Raw genomic sequence first — 19,737 nt, 5'->3', positions numbered from 1 at the left:
GCTTTGGACTCTTGTAGAAGGGAATCACGTCACAGTGGAGTGGAGAGTCTTTGTCAAGTCAGCCTCATTGCCAATCGGACGGGTCTCGACTCTCGAATCCAATCGCCAGCATCGAGGACAGTCGGGACTGCTAACTTGCTAAGTGCATGGGCAGCCTTTCCACCTCAGTCTGGATACTGTCGCTCACTCCACGCTATTGGTTCAGGCCCCTGAAACTTTGTCTGAATAGTCTGACGGGCTTGTAAGGCTACGATCCAGAGACTAAGCAAATTGCGGCCACTGGGGGCCATGTAATGGCTCTCGACGTTGTTTAAACTTTTATTTTTCATTTACGTGTCATGCAGGCTTGACGAGTGCTCAGGTTCAGTATCCGAGTATCGTAGGGAGCCTCACAGACAGCCTCGCACGGCTGGCATGCCCGACCTGTGGGTGAGATTCAAACTGGATGGACCGATGGGTTCTAAGAGACGAAATGGGAACTCCATGCGCCAGGCACGCAGAGATACCTTATAGATGGTCCCCCGACCTTATATGTGGCCTCGGTAGATTCCTCTGTGGCACCTTGAGTGAGGGTACTCTACCTCGTCAATCACATCGCAAGCCAGCACTTCATCTGAGCCAATCCAATTGAAATAGACAAGGCTTCACCGTATAGTATTCGTCCGGTAGGACAGTAGTCGTACTCGAACTAGTAGTATGCAGGTGATGCTGGGCTGAATGCCAGCTTTCAGCTGATCAAATGACTTGCAAGTCGCGATCAGCCGAATCACGAGATCTGGGCAGTAGTACGGTAGGAGTGCCTGATTTATGAGGACTGGAAGCGTCTTGAAAGTTGACCCTCTGGTCCCATCCGGACCGGGTATTGGTATTCTACACAATGATCACATGATGCTCCCGAGACGCACTGCTATCAGGTCAAACGCGATAAGGATGTGTATCAAAATTACCACCGGTAATAATGCGGAGATTGGGCGAAACTTCGCTAGACCTTATTATTTTTTTTTCGATCCGACACTTAAGCCATCCTGACCCATTGCTGCGGCGCATACTCAACAATTGCATATCGGGAATTGTCGAGGTCGTCTCATTCATTGGAACCTCCAACTCATCCCGTGACAAATTTTCACCATGTTTGCCGTCCCTGGATGGTCGCTTGAGAGCTCTGCGCTGAAGCAGCAGTCTCAACCTAATCAAGCCAAGAACGACGCTCAACCCAGCAATGACAGCGCCACGCCCAATGGCAAGAACAAGGACAAGAAGCGCAAGCGCGACAATGTGACCTCGGGAAATGTGACTGAGATGTACCGCAAGCATATTGAGGGCCAAGCGGACAAGCCATGGAAGAAAAAGAAGCAGGAGCGCCAAAATGCAGCAGCAGCAGCAGCAACGACCCCCGCTGCTGCTCCCACTCCTACGACCAGCCAGCCCCAGGCTGCTGAATCGCCAAACGCCACGGAGGAGGGTAAAGTTACTACAGTGGACGCTGCACAGGAGGATGGACAGGGCAAGAAGAACAAGAGACAAAGAAAGAACAAGAAGGCCAAGGACAATGAGAGCTCAATAGAGAAGGATCATGCTGGCGGTGCGGCTCTTGCTACTGACAAGGCTGCCTCTGCAATGAGCGCTCTGGCGGCTCCGCCAGTGACCACCGCGACTCTGACGCCTCTGCAGCAGGCCATGCGTCAGAAGTTGATTTCCTCCCGATTCCGCCACCTGAATGAGACCCTTTACACCACAGATTCGTCAAAAGCTGTCGAGCTGTTCAATGCGAATCCTGAGTTGTTCGATGAGTACCACGCAGGATTCTCACGTCAAGTCAAGGAATCGTGGCCGTCCAACCCGGTCGATGGATATATCCAGGCTGTTCGTCGTCGCGGTGCCGTCGCGGCCCCGAAGCGAGGCAAGCCTCTGCCTAACAAGGCTTTACCCTTGCCCCGCCGGCCCAACGGGACCTGCAACATAGCCGACCTCGGTTGTGGTGATGCCGCTATCGCCCGCAACCTGACTCCTTCTGCCAAGAAGCTCAACCTGAAGCTGAACAGTTACGATCTTCAGGCTCCTCACCCACTGATCACCAAGGCCGACATTTCCAAGCTCCCCGTTGAGGATGGTTCAATGGACGTGGCCATCTTTTGCTTGAGTCTGATGGGCACCAATTGGGTTTCCTTTGTCGAGGAGGCGTGGCGCGTTCTACGTAGCGACGGCAAAGGCGAGTGCTGGGTCAGTGAAGTGAAGAGTCGTTTCGGCAAAGTCAACCGCAAAAAGTCCATGATCGGCGCCCAGAAGCCGCTCAGCAAGACCCAGCAGAAAAAGCAGAAGAAGGGCAAGAAGGGCGACGATTCAGATATCGACGAGGAGGACATATTTGCCGAGGATGCTCGGCCCGCTGCTGATGACGACGAGACTGACATCTCGGCTTTCGTCGAGGTCTTCCGTACTCGTGGGTTTGTTTTGCGCCCAGAGTCGGTCGACAAGTCCAATAAGATGTTTGTGAAGATGGAGTTTGTCAAGCAAGGAGGAGCGCCAATCAAGGGTAAACATGCGACTGGATTGAGTGCCCCGGCCCCCGGCTCAAAGAAGCGCTTTGTCGATCGCCAGCCGGCGTCTGACAACGGAATGACCGCGGAGCAGGAGGCACAAGTCCTGAAGCCGTGTGTTTATAAGATTCGCTAGTACTAGGATTGCATCAAAGGAAGAAACAAGTCTTCCATTATTTCATCGTGAAGAAATCACTGGAACTAGCACGTTGAGACCAGTCACTGTATAGTGTATAGTATATACTTCAAGGTTATGCTGGATGATATCTCTAGTTCTCTTCACATTCAAGAAGCGCAGACTGTAGCGTACGGCAGCTTGTAGTCGTGAGAGTGATCGATGATCAGGTCCAGTTGGGTTTTGGTAGATGGGGAAACTCAAGAGCTGACTATCCCGAATTTGGTACTCTACACTATATAACATGCGTCCCAACCTACAGATCCCTCCGTCGCTAGCTGAGACCTACTCTCCAAAAAGTCCCAACCCCCTGGACAGAAGCTCAATCGAGCTCAAGTCAATCGATGTTGAGTCGCATTCTATCTCAGCCCCGTCATCCTCAATAGACTGAATCACCCCCGATGGCTCACTCAGCATCGCTAGCGGCGAATCGGCAGCTCGCTGACATTCATTTTGAAAAAGTGACATGGCCAGATCCGGAGAGTCGAAATTGGACTCGGAGAACTCAAGCGCCAATTGCCCAGTCGCCATGGAAGCGTCCATCATTCCGGCAATCTTGAAGTACAACTCGGGTTCTAGTTTGAGCAAATATAGGCAGTCTTTGCCCGGAAAGACTCTCTCTTGTCGAGCCAGGTCGGCAAGTTGTGGCTTGATGGGGGATAAAGAAACTTCGAACAGCCGGACGATTCGATTCACCCAGACACTGACGTGGGCGACGTCGTACCGCAGTCCATATTGGCGGTTCAGCTCCATGTAGTTGCGGAGAACGAGCTCCTGACGGCGGCGGGTCACTGCATCGTTCGACAGCCGAAAGTTCAGATTCAAGACCATTTGGGGGAGCGCGGTATAAGCTACCGCACTGATTGGTAAGTGGCTGGCTGTTCCATCTGCCACAAACCGCTTTACCACGTCGTGTATTGCGGAGACTGCGTCCATTAGGTCCGGCCAATCATCTGGTCTCTGATTGCGATGAATCCGGAAAGAGATATATTGGTAGAGCGCAAGACGAGCCGACCTGTCAAAAAAAGCAAGAAAATTGGTTGTTTAGTCGTCTGTTGCAGAGTCCACTTTGGCAGAACTGTTCAACGTACTCAAAATACAGAGCATTGAGCTGCTTGAAAAATGCGACAGATTTGTGGACGCTGTAATCCTCTGAAGACAGAGGCAGCATCTGGTAGCTCTGCCAATGCTTGAGTCGGGCCTGGATGTCGTCGATAGAGGCAATACTCGCGCCTTGACTCGCATGGCAATCTGGAAATGGATCGAGGGGATAAAGCGCATCGATAAGACTTGTTAATGATGAAACAAGTTGGCACAGGCTTGTCATGATTCGACAGAGTACTCGCTTAGTATCGGCATCGTACACTCTGGAAGTGTGAATTTCGTCTGAGAGATCATCGATCTCTAACGGATCTCGTGTCATGATATCGAATTGCGTGGGTGGTATTTGAAGTGGCCGGCGCATGCCCAAGGAGATTATCCGATCACGAATCATTATGCACCACCATAGGCGTTTGAGGTCGGAACGTTTGTATTTCGCTTTAGGTGGACACCGATAGTAAAGGTGAGCGTTGGCCAAGCGAGCTTGTTGGATTGCGAGCCCTAACCAGGTGCTATTGCTGAGATGATCGGTCCCCGAACTTTGATACGTCAGGAGAGTCAAGGCTTGTGAAATACGAAGATGGTCTTCCTCAACGCCAAAGTCGTAAAGTAGCTTATCACTATATGTCAGATCATGGTCTCTCCTTCTCTCACGCGCGCACACACAATGCTTTCCTATGCCTTGGCAGAAAGTCTTGCGATTTGTTATTGTCTTGGTCGTACCTTTGCTCGTCGATAAAAGGAGTTTCGCATCTCCAGGATGGATCCAGCTCCCCAGGTCTTCGCGTCATCGAGAGAAATGTACTGAGATTCTTATATATCAGGCCACACACGTTCCTCACAGCCCTCACGTGGAACTGGGTCACACATACACTGCAAGCCGCGAAAATCATCGCCTGGAATACCAATAATGAAAACGATGAAACTGACGACGACTGGTCGCCGATCATCGCCCAGAATTCTGCCTCATTGATCACTGGCAAACAAGGATGCACGTAGAGAAAATACCGTGTGATCAAAGTCTCCAGTATGACACCGGCAGGCACATGGAGACATTTCTGGGACTCGAGAAATGACTGATCCGATAGGTTCAACCGACGAAGCTTCGGGGCACGTAGGTAGGGCTGAAAGGTGAACAAAACCTCTCGATTCGGTGAAATTGAATCACAATCTATTTTCTGTCAGATGTTATACCGGGCCTGTGGCTTCATGGTCGTCCTGAAGATCGCCACGTCACTTTCCAACGTACATGATGCGATGCCAAGGAGTGTGTCGGGCACTTGTGCTTCATGGTTGCCAGAGTCATTGGTCGGCCCTCCGAAAATATTCATACCGTTGAGGTCACAAGTCAGTAGACGCTGAGATTGATGCCGGGGGAGGCCCTCAGGCACACTAAAATCGTATCTTTGGACTGTGGGCTCATGTTTCAGCTGCGAAGAAGAGACATTCTCCTCCTGTGATGTCGTCGCAGGCATGCGCCGGCGTAGCTTGGGTCGAGTGGCACATTGCAGGCCATCGAGTTGACAGTTGGTACACGGCGGTCCTTGAATTGCTAAAGTGCATCGCACCTTACGAGCCCGGCAATGGAGACAGGCAATGCGGGCTCTCGATGGCTGTCCATTCAATCTCCGCGTCGTGCGTATATCCATTGAAATGCAGCAAGGCAGGGATTGCAGCGTATCAGTCGGCAAGCTAGACGCAGTAGACGAAGGGGGAAGAAGCCGTGACAACGGAAGCTCCACCTCCCCCGGATTTTGTGCTCAAGTGTGGAGGCGGGCACAATGTACGATTTATGTACTGTAAGTTCTTGGTGTACCCACGTCTTTCTTATCCGCATTCTACAGCGGGAGGATCATAAGGAGCTTCGTGCTGTGGTGGCTTTCATTTACCCCGCACATGAGGTCCAGTAGAATGAGAGACTCATCTTGGACGAGAGGGCGGATGGATCTCGAAGTGTCCACTTTCGGGTTTTCAGCTGCCGACAGGCCAGCATTTTATATTGTGAGGCTCTGGACAGGGAATTTAACGGAGAGATTTCGAGATGTTACGCTACCTGAGATTCATGGATGGAATATACATCCATATTGCGAGCAAGACACACCATCCCGTCCGCCATCAATATATATGTCTGTAGTGACCCTGTTGCTAGACTGGGGGACACGTCTATATTCTCCCATGTCGAGCGAGACAAAAGGAAGACTACATTTACAGTGGGTCTGATCCGGCCTTTTCATGCATACTAGAACTTTTTAGAATGGATGATCCTAAAATTATGAACTTCATCCACTGATGGTGCGTAATCTGCCACCTTGGATATCCTTGATACCTAGTTGATAGTAATACTGGTGACATGGATGACGGCCCGTGACACGACGTCCGCGATCATCGTTTCACTGTGGACCAAGAGCCAGGCCAGCCACAAAACTGAGGTGGAATAACCTCAGTAATATGCTGCCACTGGCCAAGTCTCTCTGAATACGCCGTCTCTGGACCCCAATACCTTACGCAGAGATATATTGATCTTAGCGAACGCCCTCCAAAAGCAACTGGCCAGTTGATGGAAATCGAGCGATGCGTATCACCGAGTCTAGGTACTGGGAGGCAATGCGACGTGCCAAGTACGATACTGAGAAGTTTCCTTCAGGGGCCATTCGGGTACTGGTATCGAGTGTGTCATGCCTCAAATTCTAACAGAATATAGTCTGCAGCTCCCGTTCAGCATGTCGTCTATTGGTTTCCGCCCAGTTGTGCCACGGCGCGGCCCATCTCCTCATCGTTGTAGATGCGGAAGCCCTTCTCCTTTGTGACACTCGCCAATTGCACGTTCTTGGAATCGAGCTTCTCTTCCATCACCTGCTTCAATGTCTTCAGAACCAATGATTCAGCCTCGGCCAGCGTCAAGGACTTGTGGTATTCATTCTGGAGTTCGGCCTGAGCACCTTCACTTCCCGAGCCGATCGCTTTGGCATCGTAACGATAGAAAGTACCCGAAGGCTCAGCGTGGTATCTATGGCAAATCACACCAACCGATTAGTTCCCATATAATGTACAGCTGCGGGGGAGAGGGGCTTCGTCTCTACTTACAGCTGGGGTCCGTCCTCGTCGTAACCGGCAATCAGCAGGGCGACGCCAAACGGCCGACTCATCACGCTGCCTTCATCATCACCACTCTCACCAAAACGAAGGGCCAGGTCACAGATGGCCTGGGTTGTGCTCTCAACGCGGAGAGGTTCGGCGTAGTGGAAAGCATGATTTTGACACTCGACACGGGCGTGCTCCACTAGGTTACGTGCGTCAGCTTGCAGGCCAGACATGGCGCAGCCGATGTGCTGGTCAATTTCCACGATCTTTTCCACAGATGAGGCCTCCAAAAGTGTTGATGTGACACGCTTCTCGACGCCAAGAATGACACCCTCCGAGGTGGCAACCTATATGTCCCGTATTAGATCTGTGAGCCATGTGTGCATTGGGTTGGCGGACAACGGAGTCCGACGGCGCTATAGGGAACGTCGCTGGAGCAAAGACAGAAATGGACGTACACCGATCGCCGTGGAGCCTAGCTTGATAGCTTCGAGAGAGTATTCGACCTGGAACAAACGACCCTCGGGAGAGAAGGTGCTGTTGAGGAAGTGATATGAGTATAATGAGCGTGTAAGACAGACATCAAAGAGTGGGATTGAGCATCTGCGTACTTGATACCACGATCTATTCATAATCGTTAGCTATCTTGGCTTGTACTGGGAAGCAGGAAACGTCGAAGCTTACCATATTCTGAGCGTGCAATGAACATTGTGGACGATTCGAATTACAGACACTGGAAACGACGAACAAAGTGACAGGGGCCAGGCGTTCAAGACAAACGATGTCTTGTTAGATGAGAGAGAGAAAAGCCGCAGCACAATCGAGAACAAGAGGATGGAGGATGTGAGCTTGCTCTCGGCGGGAAGCTCTCGCGGTTACGCAAGTTGCGTGCCTGGTCGGCGTGAACGCCTAAGGCAGCAAGGCAGACCATATCAATAAAGCTGCCCCAAGCACCCGCGGGATGGCTGGCGCGCCTTGCCATGAGGCCGGTTTGATTATTGCGCTTCGCTCGCAATATCTCGCAATATCTCCCAATTCTCTCATCCTCGTACCGCGACGGCGAGCAGCTTGGATCGTCAGTGGTTCATGATATTCACTCCGTCCGAAAAAGGACTATGTCCGCCAATGACCGCCATACGAGCTACGTGAGCGCTCCGCGACCCCGCGCTGTCTCCAATCGCGTCGGTGCCGATAGGCCTGGTCGCGGCGGCGCGTCGCCGCAACCGCAAGAAGGCATGGATTCTTTGCGCACGAGCACTACGAGCCCAAATCAACGATCGTCGCGGGAGCTGAAGCAGGCCGGAAATCGGCGAGTCGAGCGGAGTTCGACATCAACACGGGAGAAGACTGCGCGCAGAGATCCGATCAAAGAGGCACCGGGTGTTGCGAGTCGGGGAGGATGGGAGAAGGCAAAGCTTCACAAGGCGAGGCCTGCCGAAGGGCTGACCAATTCGTTTGAAAGAAAAGAGACACAGGACCCAGCTGGCTGTTCGTGATCCCAACCTGTCCGCGCGCTCAATCCGCGGGTCCGCCTATAAATTCAAGATGGAATCGTACTGACCTTCCACTATGTTTAGCATCATGGAATCCTCGTGCGTCTTTAATTCCGCACTCAACCGCTCCTCTCGCCTGTCGTGTCTCGGCCCCCCCTCTAGCATCGACTGCACCCCCGTCACTACGACCTCCTCCCTTCCAGACCTTATCACCGCATGACCAAGAAGCCGCTCTTCTGGACGATCTTCTTTTTGTCTTCATGGGCTATGAGGGCCAATATATTCAGTATCATGGCTCGTATGACCCATCTGCAGAGAAGGACCGTCTGACGGGACCCGTGTTCCAGATCGCAGGAGGGTTGGATCCCACGCTGCGCGATCTCACCCAGTCCATGTTGAAGATGGCCACAAATTTTAGTGCATTGGAAGCGTTCGTGGAGATTCAAAGCCGAGCCGAGTTTGGTGCTGTATGCCATGCACTCTGTGCGTCCATTCGCAAAATTCTAAAGGACTATTTGATCCTGATTGCCCAATTGGAGGGCCAACTTCTGAATAATCCGACATTTACACTGCATCAACTTCATCTTCATACCATGCCAACGAGCCAATATTTTGCGCAATTGTACTCTATCGGACAGGAGCTGCTTCGACGAAATGGATTGTTGGATTCAGATGAGCTTGACGAGACTATCGATGACTTTGACGACGTGGACAATATTCTGGAGCAACTGAAAGAAGGAGGCGACCTCGTACCAGGATCAACCAGGAAGGTGTGCAAGGGTGGCAATGTGCTGAGGCTTCTGACTGAGCGACTGGCCTCCTTCTCGGGCGATCCGACAACCAAGAACCTCATTCAGACATTACTCCGCGATGCGAGCCGACCATACATGAACATGTTGAATGAGTGGCTCCATCACGGCGGCATCAAAGACCCACATGCGGAGTTCCTTGTCAAGGAACAGAAGTGGATCCGAAGAGAGAAACTCGAGGAGGACTATACGGATGAGTACTGGGAGAAGCGGTACACGATCCGTGACGAGGAAGTACCACCCCAACTTGAAGGTGTCAAGGACAGGGTTCTCTTGGCTGGCAAATATTTGAACGTGGTGCGCGAATGCGGTGGCGTAGACGTCAGCAAGGCTGTGCAGGATGTTCCTAAAACGCTCGATGATCCTCGGTTTTTGGAAAATGTGAATGCAGCCTACACTCACGCCAATGCCTCTTTGTTGAACCTGCTGCTGACGAAGAATTCGTTGACCACCCGGTTCCGCTCCCTCAAACATTACTTTTTCCTCGATCGTTCCGACTTTTTCTCGTACTTCCTCGAACTCGGCGCTTCGGAATTGCGCAAGCCCGTGAATGTTGTCAACGAGAGCAAGCTTCAGTCCTTGTTGGATCTGGTCTTACGCCAGCCGGGAAGTATAGCTGCGCAGGATCCCTTCAAGGAAGACGTCAAAGTCCGCATGAACAAAGTCGATCTGACCAAGTGGTTGATGCAAGTCGTCAGTGTCTCTGGGATTGACCAGGATCACCCAGAGGCCGCCTTCGAAAAACAACAAGCGGCCTCTGCCCATGCTTCCGATGATGACAACAGTATCACGGGGTTCAGCGGCCTGGAGCTGGACTATTCCGTTCCGTTTCCGCTTTCTCTGGTGATCAGCCGGAAAACGGTCCTGCGTTATCAATTAATTTTCCGTCACTTACTTTCCCTGCGACATGTGGAAACGTTACTGGTGACGTCCTGGGCCGATCAGAACAAAGTTGCTAGCTGGCGACACCGTTCCAGCGACCGACGTCTGGAGCTGTGGAAGCGACGAGCATGGAACCTGCGAGCCAAAATGCTGATCTTTGTCCAACATCTATTGTACTTTTGTACTGCCGAGGTGATCGAGCCGAATTGGGTGGCTTTGATGGATCGAGTCAGTGGAGCTGACGCCGATGGCTCCGAAGTGACTGTGAACGGGTCCAAGCAGGTGAATCGAACAGTCGATGAGTTGATGCAAGATCATGTGGACTTTTTGGACACATGCTTGAAGGAGTGCATGCTCACACAGGCGAAACTGCTGAAGGTATGTGTGTATGACTATTGGACCCCGACGATTCCAGCCATCGAGGAGCCTCCGCTAACATGTCTTCTTCCGACCTTGCTAGATTCATTCCAAGCTCATGACCTGCTGTACCATGTTCGGGCAATGGACCGCCTCTTCCCTCGCCCGTGCTTTAGTCTCGGCAGATCCTGACTTGGCCGGTGACAAAACGGGAGCGTCTGATGCTCGCCCTTATGATCCATCCCGCATTGTGAAGCTGGAAGAGACGCTCAAGCGTTACGAAGACCACTTCAACCGCCATCTGCGCATTCTTATGGACAGGTCAGTATTTACTGGTATCGTCCGCAGAGCGAGCGGAATTGTTACTGACACGGTTCACAGTCTAAACTACTTTGCTGCCACTGAGAGTGTGGTGCTCCTCAAACTGGCCCATTCGCTCAGCTCAATTAGCAAAGAAGATTGAAGTCTTCAAGCCAATCGCTGATTGAAGACGCCTTCAATTGAGTGGATCCGGTCTCTCCGCGAATATTCGACTGGATCCTCTTCAAGAAACCACGAGCAGAGCCCATCCGCGATCTTCAGGAGGCTTCAAGCACGGTCTCTCTTGGGAACGCGCTCGCTACCAAGGTCCCAAATCCCGGAGAATGTGTACCTATTCCATCTTGCTTATCATCCCAGACTTTTCTCTCATAAGGCATGGACGCTCCGCTAGAGACGAGAAGATTCACTCGAACAAGGTCGATTGTTCAATTTCTTCAAGTTCTCTTCATACCCAGCTTGGAGGGCAATCAAGCACGGGGGTCCGCGGAAGTCAGAGGAGCGGGACTATCAGAAAGACGCGGCGCGATTCGTTCCATTTTCTCGGCTTCAAATTAGATAGACAGGTTACGTCACGAACCACTGTGCCCATCATAGCTACTAAGTCAGGAAGAAGGTCTCGCGCCCTCCGTCAGGAATTAAAGCAGTGCATATGAACAGTGTTCATGATTGATTTGAGTAAGACCAAGATCTCGCAGACCAAATTACCTTGGAAGCTAAAGCACATAAGCAATTCATGCAGAGGACCGCGTGATTACTCGCCGTGGGGCCAACGGCGCGCCTAAACAGCCGAGATGGCTCGCTCAGCCTCCGTTTGTCTCACCTTCGCCGGTCAGTAGTAGTGCCACTGTCACTATTTGTTTATGGCCGTCAACTGATCATCTGCTACCACGCCACCAGGTGACTGTCGGGTTGGGATCTAGGCATCCATTATGATTAATCCCCGCCTTCCTCATCTTCGGTGAATACTTCCACCTCGCTTGATTCACCGTCACCGATCAGCGCTTCTCTCGCCCTCCCCCTCCCACCTCGATCCCCCATCTCGCTACGCCCGGAAATCTCGTCATAATGCTTGACTCCGTGATAAGCGTACTCAGGCAGATCCCCTGTCCCCGGTCGCAGCAGGATCGCTTGAATGTCGCCCTCGGCACGGTCGCCGTCATTGGAAGTGCCCTTCTCCTCCCCTCCGCCTATCGCGACTATCGCATCTTCCGAGGTTATGGAGACGGCGGAGTCCCGAACAATATTCTCGGATGGATGACAGTGCGCGCGCTGTTCCAGCCATTTGGCAGGGAGATGGTAAGCACGGAGGTCTATGTCCAACGAATTGATGCGACGGACGGACATGGCCAGGGCCATGATGGCTACTTGACACTTTCGGAGGAACAATTGTCAGCGCGCAGACGTGACGGGAGACCCCAGATTGGACCGCATGTGGTGCCGCAGAGACAATTGACGCAGATTCCCGACGAGGATGTCATGGAGGTACGTAAATACTTACCGGGGGTTGCTATCTCAATCATGAACGTTGAAGAAGAGTCTCGGGGAGGGAAGGACGGGGGGGGGGGGCTGACTCTTGACATTCTCATTAATTCTGCCGGCGTATAGAAATTCCACTCTCGGTTTGACTCGTTCGGCTTGCGAAATCATCACTTGGTCAAATTTCAACAATCCAATCTCGAAGGCCATGCCCAGGCACTCTTCGTTGCCAACCACCTCCCCATCACCGATCTAGCCACATGCATGCAAGGAGAAATCGCGCACATCCACAGTGGACATGACTACTCAGTGCATGCGGTCCTAGCTCCCGCGGATTGTGAGTCTTCGACATAAGTCCCCTCGTGGGGGTTCAAAATTACTTCTCGCGCGTTGAGATTGCCACAGTCTGACACGTCCTTCTTAGGCAAGAAAGTCATCGACGCCGGTTGGGGTCAACGACACGCCTTCTCTGGTACATCAGCAATGACCTTTCTTAGTCTCGGCACGATACCAAATATTCCTTCCGAATATCTATTGATTTATGCGCCGCGTAATGACGCGGAAGTCGACATTGTGATGGAAATAATCTCTGCTTCCGTCAAGTTTATGACTGGCCGAGAAGACGTTCGATAGTCTCGGTCATGGCCTCGGATCAATCTTACCTGGAGTCTCTCTTTGCCAGGTCCAGGTCGACCAGGAGACGAGGGAGCTTCAAGTGAATCCGACGACACGATGAAATTGGTCGAGGCGACGAGGGATATGCCGCTCTTTCATGCCATTTGTTGTGTATATATACGTGTTTGTCTATCAGCCAGCCAGATTGATACCCTTGAATTAATTTTCCGACTCTGCCCATGCTTGTCCATTTGACCATCTGGACTGTCAAGAACGCTCAACCGAGCTCGGACATGAAACAGAAGATCCAGCATAGTGACGGGATCTTGTTATACCTCAGTAGAGCGGCCATGATACTAAATCTCCGAGGATGCGCAAGCAGAAAAGTGTCGCGGACGTCGATCAAGGTCGCGAGCCTTACACCAATTCCACTCGATCAATGAGGACCGCGGTCCACAGCTCGCTTATAGACAATGGATTGTGGTGGTTTGTCTGAGAATTCGAGACTAACTACAGTCCTACTCTGCCTAGAGGTTCTCGTCCTCTTCTCTATCTTCCTTTACGGGCCTGTTTCCATGGTCGAAAACTTCTAGGGTAGGACTGGGGGTATTTCCAAAACCGTTCCGCCTTTGCTGGACTCGTAATGTCTAAAAGCTGCTTTTCATATTGGATCTGCACATCGTCAGTTTCTATCTTTGTGAACGATCCCGCCGAGGTGGAGCTCACCTCAACACCAGCTGGAGGGTGACACTTGGACAATATATAGTCACTACGTACTCTTAGTACTACTACTATTCTAGAACTGATAATTAGTACTCACTGCTGGTGCTCAGTACTCACTAGTAACTTATACCAGTTCACAACTTCACACTGAGAAGTGAGAATAACCCTCATTATCGAGACACATCTAAAGTGGGGGGGCCTGGATCATAGAACTCTGCACCGACGTCGGCTCTCAAACAAACGCTGAAAAGAAAGGTAGTTAGTGCTTTCCAACTATCGAGTATCGAAAACTGACTACACTCATCCACTTTGACTTGAAGTATGGGTCAACTTGTCAACCCTTTTGAAATGTCGACTCCAATGGTTGTTTTTCACTACGGCTGGACGCAGTGGGCGGACAGTCTCATACAAGACTACAAGACTACAACTTCAGTATACTCCTCTTACTCCCAGCCTCCCATCAATTCCACACAACATCCAGTCAAACCACCCCCCCATGAAAAGACTCCTGGATTTTGAATAAATGAATACCCGGTATGTAACAGCAGGAATCCGTGGGCCTCCGCTCAAATGCCGGAGGTGTAATTTACGACTGAGAAAATGGGGTCCCGGGCCCGGCCGTCCCCTCGCGACTCGCGAGTCACCCTTTCTAAGTTCTGGCAGAGAAAAAAGGGAGACGGGAAATTCTGGCTTTTACTGTTTTTGATGGTGTCAGTCTTCCCGAAGTGTGAACCATGGCTCTGGGCTCTGGTGCCAACGTTTGTTCGGCTTGTCGGGAACATGGTTCTTTGGCTCGGCGCCGGGACTTTGGCAGCTCACAACTAACCTGTGGGTTTTGACATCGGTATGAGTGCTGATCGAAAGACTAATCTTATCAAAGTCACCATTTCGCAAGGAGTCTGTCTCAGGCTCATAGCATTTGCACAAATGGGCCATGTACTACTCTATCCGGCCAGATAGACAGTATCAGGACCCACGTCCGTAGACTAGGCACGGTATATTCAGAGCGCGAACCCAAAAGGTGAGTTTTGATGTGCACCGACCTTGCCCGCGCGACTTAGTCTTTTTTGTGAATCACTGAATACTACCTCGTGTCGGCGGCTAACGAGCGCAGGTCGGAGGCCGCAAAACAAACAGTGAAGCCTCACACTGCGCGCTACAAAGGCGAGGTTGTGCAATCCTGACGAGCATGAGTTTCGCGTCTTCTCTTCAGTTCATGGAGTGTGTCCACGCTGTCGCATCGGCTTTGAGGAATGCACCCAACACACGTGAAGCTTCGAGTCGACGGATGGTCCGCTGAAAGACTCTTGGTCCCCATGCCACCAGGATTTGGAGCCCGTGCAAACTCTAAGGTCCACAACTGAATACACGCGTGAGAATTGCAACGTTGTCATGTCATCTGCTTTCTCACTCACTTGCAACGACTGTCAGTATCCAGTGTCCAGTGTCCACTGTCCACAACCGAACTTCTTTGCCTTGGCGGCATATTGTTGATTGTCCTCAATAATGATTCATTACAACACTGCGCCTGTTTCGATTAACCACTTGAAGGATAAAGCAAACCTTCAAGAAGAACGCCGTCTGGCATCCTTCACGGATGAATCTAGCACGCCAAAATCTCCGTCCAGTGGTCCACAGTGCACACATTTGGCCTTTGGACTCGATATGGAATCGAGAAATCTGTGAAGCGAGTCTGCTAATATCCCGGTGGATTGGGTAGAGGTCCGCACCGGTCCACCTCGAAGGAAGAACTGGATCGTGAGTTTCAAACAGGATCCACATTTCATAAGCCAAATTCTTATTGCTGTTGACTTGTTGGGTGTAGAGTGTAGACCGCTGTCAGCGTTCGTGGCATCCTTCCTTGAAAGTCTCAAGGGCTTGACCGCATCACCAGGGGGGACCGTGTCCTTGCGAGTATTCTGCTGTGCAAGAAGGCAGTAGTCTGCCAACTCTCCTTTGGTGAGAGTCGATTTCGACCTTGTGCTGGAGAAGACTTATATCCAAGTCGGGAAGGTCATCGAAAGGATCTTTTCGCAGTTCGTCCCAAGTTACCGGGAAATCCTTCTGATTTCAGCTGCTCAGAAACTAGAGCCCTTGTATGAAGGCCTTCCTGAGGTGTCAGTAATTGATCCGATCCATTCCTGCAGCCCCGCAAGACAAGCGGTGAACAGGTGATTATTCATGAGTCGACCAAGCTTCCACTGCCATTCACTCAGAATGTTAAAAAGGAATGATTTCAGAAGACCGACTTGTATCTCTCAGAAGGGTCTATCGGTCGACCCGAAGCGTACCGGACCCAGCCTCGAGGAAAGGACGTCTCTGCCGTCATTTTGCGCCCGTCGCTGCAGGAGATACTCGAGACGCTCGTAGGGTCAACAACGTACTGCAAGCAGCCGCGAGTGCACGCGTGTAGACTTAGACTGAGTAGGTGTCAGCGTTTTCTTTTCGGGCTTCCTCCAGTTCAATCACTTTATGAGAATTGCCGATGAGAAGCAATGGACGATAGAGCATCATCTCATGACATCCCAGAGCAAAACTAGGCGAATAGTCGTTCTTGCTGCAGGGCCACTTGTAATCAGTTTTGATTACTATGACTGTAGACTATGGAGTATGGTCCTTGTCTTATGCCTGTCGACTCTCCTCACTTCTGCGCAGGCAAAAAAAGCACTGCCTTCAACCTTGAACCTTCCATGTGCGGGTTAATACCAACGCTCAAATCGTGTCGATTACGATCGCGCCGAGTTTCCGGGTCAGCACTGGGTATCGTCCACTTGCGAGTTGTCTATTGGACATTTAAGTTGCTACCGATGGAGTGTCCGTATTTCAAATATCCAAATGATCGTGATCAAAGCTCGATTCGCAGCCAGGCTAACGTGGAATGTCGAACTCTGGATGTTTCCATGTGATGATTTGACTGGACTACCACGTTGATCCACCCGGGTTTCCACCCTTCCACGATGATCAGCGAGGACGAGACAACAATGGCTCTGGATACAAGGGGTTCTTTTAATTGCAGCGCAAGTGCCCCTCTGACAAGTCTGGCACATCATAGCCATTAGCCAGTACGGCGGTGGCACACAAAACTGGCTTCCCAACTTCTCTTGTACGGCGCAACGGTTTAGCCGCGTCGAAATTGCTGCTGCTGTCCGAGAAGTGATAAGTGGGCTCCATGTCTGAATTTGAGCAAACGGACAACTTGGAATATGAGAGAACTTCTTCAAGGCCAGTCAGGCTGTTCATGATGCGCAGGATAAGACTATAGGAAGATGATCCGTGGTGCTGATCACGCCTCTGACACCGTGGGTGAGCCAGTATCCTCGGTTAATGAGCCGGCCCGCTCGTGCTTTGCTTTCCATCCTTGGTTCGTACACAAGATACGTGAATATGAAACGCCCCCCTAAAGAGTGAAGACGTGGGTATAGATCATTCACCCCATGAGTTGACTCAAAGTGCGATGTTCATAGCTCGTTACTCCAAAGATCGACGCCGAACTATCCATGCACCCAAACTCAAATTTGAGCATTGTGCGTGAAGGCGCAGTGTAGTGAGTTGGAAGACGTTGTTGCATTTCCAGTGATTTTCACCCATAAGAGTCCGTATTGCCAGGGTCAACCACCAGCCTCACGCCCTCATTATCCGTAAGGTTCTCACTCAGATCAGTCAAAAATTAAGAGTCTCAGCAGTTGACAAGTAATTCACTAAACCCCCTCTCTGCGCTGGACCAAAGCGACTTGGACCAACTTTCCAAGACTCCTAGCTTAGCGCTGCTGGTACGATTGGGGACAAATGGATCACCTTGTTGGTACTTTAGCCCCGCGAGAGGAGTCATCATCAATCAACCATTCTTCCGTGTGCATCGTTGCTTTCTCAACATCCGACCGGATGAACACGAGCAATGGATTGCATTTGACATTCAGCCAGCCTGAAAATTCCACCACGCAGCGCACCTCCGTTGAAATTTGAGTAACGCCGCGAGTATACTTGCAGATACGTCCGTGGACCAGCATATCTGCGAGGATTTTCATGTGGTGACCAATCATGTATTCCATGACGCTCCTCCCATATCTCAGACCACCAGCGCGCGCGTGACGAGCTGACCAGTTGAGTCGCTGACGACGGTAGGGATCCAGATGAGGAAACGGTTGAACTGGATCGGAAGTTCTTGGACCTCATCACTGTCCAAGGTCGCGAGTTTCAAAGACACTCGATCGAAAACCACATATACTTTGGACCCATTGATGGAGTATGAAGATGCCCAACAGATTTCTGGGCGTGTCTGAGACCTGCTCACCAGCTCCTTAGGAAGAAGCGCACTTTCTTGACACGCAACAATGGTTGTTCCAGAAGATATTTGATGGCCGGCTGATATTCCCCCCGCTTCATCGACTGCAGAGAATTCTCGACTGCGGCCATGGAGCTGCGTCATGGGCAATTGAAGTAGCTGAACAATACCCCGACTCCGAGGTAAGTTTCTTCTCCACGTGCAAATGCAAGTTCAAGGTCATTCCTAACAGATTTGTCGAGCCAGGTCATCGGCGTCGATATTGCCCCACACATGAGCCCGGACAGTATGCCCGAGAATCTATGGCTTCAGGTCGGTAAATTGTCAACCTTGCAGCAATAAGGATGGAACATGTCATCGGCAGTGAACCGAGAAGCGCAAAGGAGCTGAACCGGTTGACACCCAAAGACACTGTCCCAGCCAAAAGTAATTCGAAGGCTTCCTGGGTGATGGCTGCTAATTTAATGCAATGAAGATCGATGACCTGAACCGACCCTTCACGTTCCCTGCCAACCACTTCGATCTCGTGCATTCTAGACTCCTCGCAAGCGGCATCGACCGTTCACGATGGCCGTCGTATATTCGTGACATCGTCAGGTACGAGTGCGTCCTTTTCGAATAAAGCTGTGGGATGCATCAGGCGAATGAGCATTATTGTGCCTGGAGCCCAGATTAACTTGCCGCGACTGACCTTCCTGTCAAGAGTGCTGAGGCCAGGTGGTTGGGTCCAAACAGTTGAGATGTATTTCAATGTACAGTCCGACAATGGGTCTCTCACTGACCGACATGCGCTGCGGCGATGGAGCACTCAATATATGCGTTCTTTAGAAGATCGCAAGGACCTTCGGATCGGGGCCAGATTGAATGACCTCTTTTCGCAAGCGGGATTGTTGGAGGTCGAGACAAAGATGATACCTCTCCCCCTCACAGATTGGTCGAGTGGTAGGTTTTATAGTATTATCATTGTCCGAAGGTTTACCAGCGACGACTGACGGTGCTGCAGATCCCAGAATGCGGGAGCTTGGTCGTCACACTGGCGAATCCATTGGTGATCTCCTGGTCTCGCTTTCTCTGTATCCATTGACTCAGCGTTTACACATGTCGGCTGAGACCTTTGACGCGTTGATGGAGCAAGCTCGAGAGGAGGCCAAAGATCACTCGCTGAAAGCATATTTCCCTTTGTGAGATGGGTTCCCTTCTTTCCGCAAAATTTGAGGATTTGACTGACATGGCGTAGGTATGTCTGCATCGGACGGAAGCCACAATGATGTCTGAACTGGGGATTTATCACAAAAAGTTTGGTCATTCAACTGGATGCGCGCAAATTCATGCACTATCTCGTAGATGTGATTACTGCCCTCGGTATTGCATAGCATCTCGATATCTTTGTGCAGGGGTCCGCCCGTCGAACGATTGTGCGTGAGACTGAAATTTCCAGATCCAATGGACAGTGTTCAATGACTCAGATGCAGTTTCACGGGCAGTGTCACAGAACGACGTTTCTTTTTGATCGCGCTAGCCTCAGTATTGGTCTTGACGGTGTCACGAGGTTGAACGTACGTACTTCGTGACACGTAGGAGACATGTGCGACAGCTACATGTGAAACGGATCGACTTGCCCAGGAACACGGTAAGGTTGGTCGCCGATAGCGCAGAGCACTCGGTAAGCGTATGCCGTGGCCAGTCATGCTCTAATGAGTTTCTCTTGTGCTATTCTTGTTGCGCCATACTTCGGGCGAAGAGGCGGTCTCGGTGCAGTTGAGGGCGTGCAGTACTTGGAAAAGGTCACTGAGCTAATGCCGAACGCCAAAGATATTTATTGATCGTGATCATCATCGACGATGGGTGAGTAAGCCTGGGAGGAGTTGAGCGAACCATTGCTGCA

The 19,737-nt window shown here is 51.2% G+C and overlaps 6 protein-coding genes across 6 annotated transcripts; 4 read left to right on the top strand and 2 right to left on the bottom strand.

Moving 5' to 3' along the window:
- Positions 1-1,128: 1,128 nt before the first annotated feature.
- Positions 1,129-2,673, top strand: N7539_005845 (25S rRNA (adenine645-N1)-methyltransferase; the record flags this gene model as incomplete). Its single annotated transcript, XM_056935447.1, has 1 exon — positions 1,129-2,673. One exon carries the CDS (start codon positions 1,129-1,131, stop codon positions 2,671-2,673), a length of 1,545 nt encoding a protein of 514 aa, XP_056789319.1.
- A 324-nt stretch (positions 2,674-2,997) lies between these two features.
- On the bottom strand, positions 2,998-5,288 carry N7539_005844 (fungal specific transcription factor domain-containing protein; the record flags this gene model as incomplete). Its single annotated transcript, XM_056935446.1, has 4 exons — positions 2,998-3,727; positions 3,804-4,433; positions 4,480-4,984; positions 5,063-5,288. 4 exons carry the CDS (start codon positions 5,286-5,288, stop codon positions 2,998-3,000), a joined length of 2,091 nt encoding a protein of 696 aa, XP_056789318.1.
- A 1,252-nt stretch (positions 5,289-6,540) lies between these two features.
- On the bottom strand, positions 6,541-7,603 carry pup2 (proteasome core particle subunit alpha 5; the record flags this gene model as incomplete). The annotated part of the gene is made up of 5 exons (XM_056935445.1): positions 6,541-6,820; positions 6,898-7,241; positions 7,353-7,431; positions 7,506-7,518; positions 7,579-7,603. The coding sequence occupies 5 exons, from the start codon at positions 7,601-7,603 to the stop codon at positions 6,541-6,543; spliced, it is 741 nt and encodes a 246-aa protein (XP_056789317.1).
- Positions 7,604-8,009: 406 nt separating this feature from the next.
- On the top strand, positions 8,010-10,898 carry N7539_005842 (gamma-tubulin-complex subunit SPC97; the record flags this gene model as incomplete). Its single annotated transcript, XM_056935444.1, has 4 exons — positions 8,010-8,382; positions 8,472-10,456; positions 10,539-10,756; positions 10,817-10,898. The coding sequence occupies 4 exons, from the start codon at positions 8,010-8,012 to the stop codon at positions 10,896-10,898; spliced, it is 2,658 nt and encodes an 885-aa protein (XP_056789316.1).
- A 923-nt stretch (positions 10,899-11,821) lies between these two features.
- Positions 11,822-12,865, top strand: N7539_005841 (uncharacterized protein; the record flags this gene model as incomplete). The annotated part of the gene is made up of 3 exons (XM_056935443.1): positions 11,822-12,238; positions 12,362-12,569; positions 12,657-12,865. The coding sequence occupies 3 exons, from the start codon at positions 11,822-11,824 to the stop codon at positions 12,863-12,865; spliced, it is 834 nt and encodes a 277-aa protein (XP_056789315.1).
- Positions 12,866-17,356: 4,491 nt separating this feature from the next.
- N7539_005840 (uncharacterized protein) lies at positions 17,357-19,120 on the top strand (the record flags this gene model as incomplete). Its single annotated transcript, XM_056935442.1, has 8 exons — positions 17,357-17,372; positions 17,677-17,813; positions 17,873-18,034; positions 18,099-18,164; positions 18,328-18,455; positions 18,493-18,794; positions 18,856-19,033; positions 19,090-19,120. The coding sequence occupies 8 exons, from the start codon at positions 17,357-17,359 to the stop codon at positions 19,118-19,120; spliced, it is 1,020 nt and encodes a 339-aa protein (XP_056789314.1).
- Between the last annotated feature and the right edge of the window lie 617 nt (positions 19,121-19,737).

The sequence above is a fragment of the Penicillium diatomitis genome, assembly GCF_028827545.1.
Source record: "Penicillium diatomitis strain IBT 30728 chromosome Unknown utg000006l_segment0_segment0, whole genome shotgun sequence".
Taxonomy (NCBI): Eukaryota; Fungi; Ascomycota; class Eurotiomycetes; order Eurotiales; family Aspergillaceae; genus Penicillium; species Penicillium diatomitis.
Note: the sequence above shows the minus strand (reverse complement) of the source record. Positions and strands in the feature narration are given on the sequence as shown.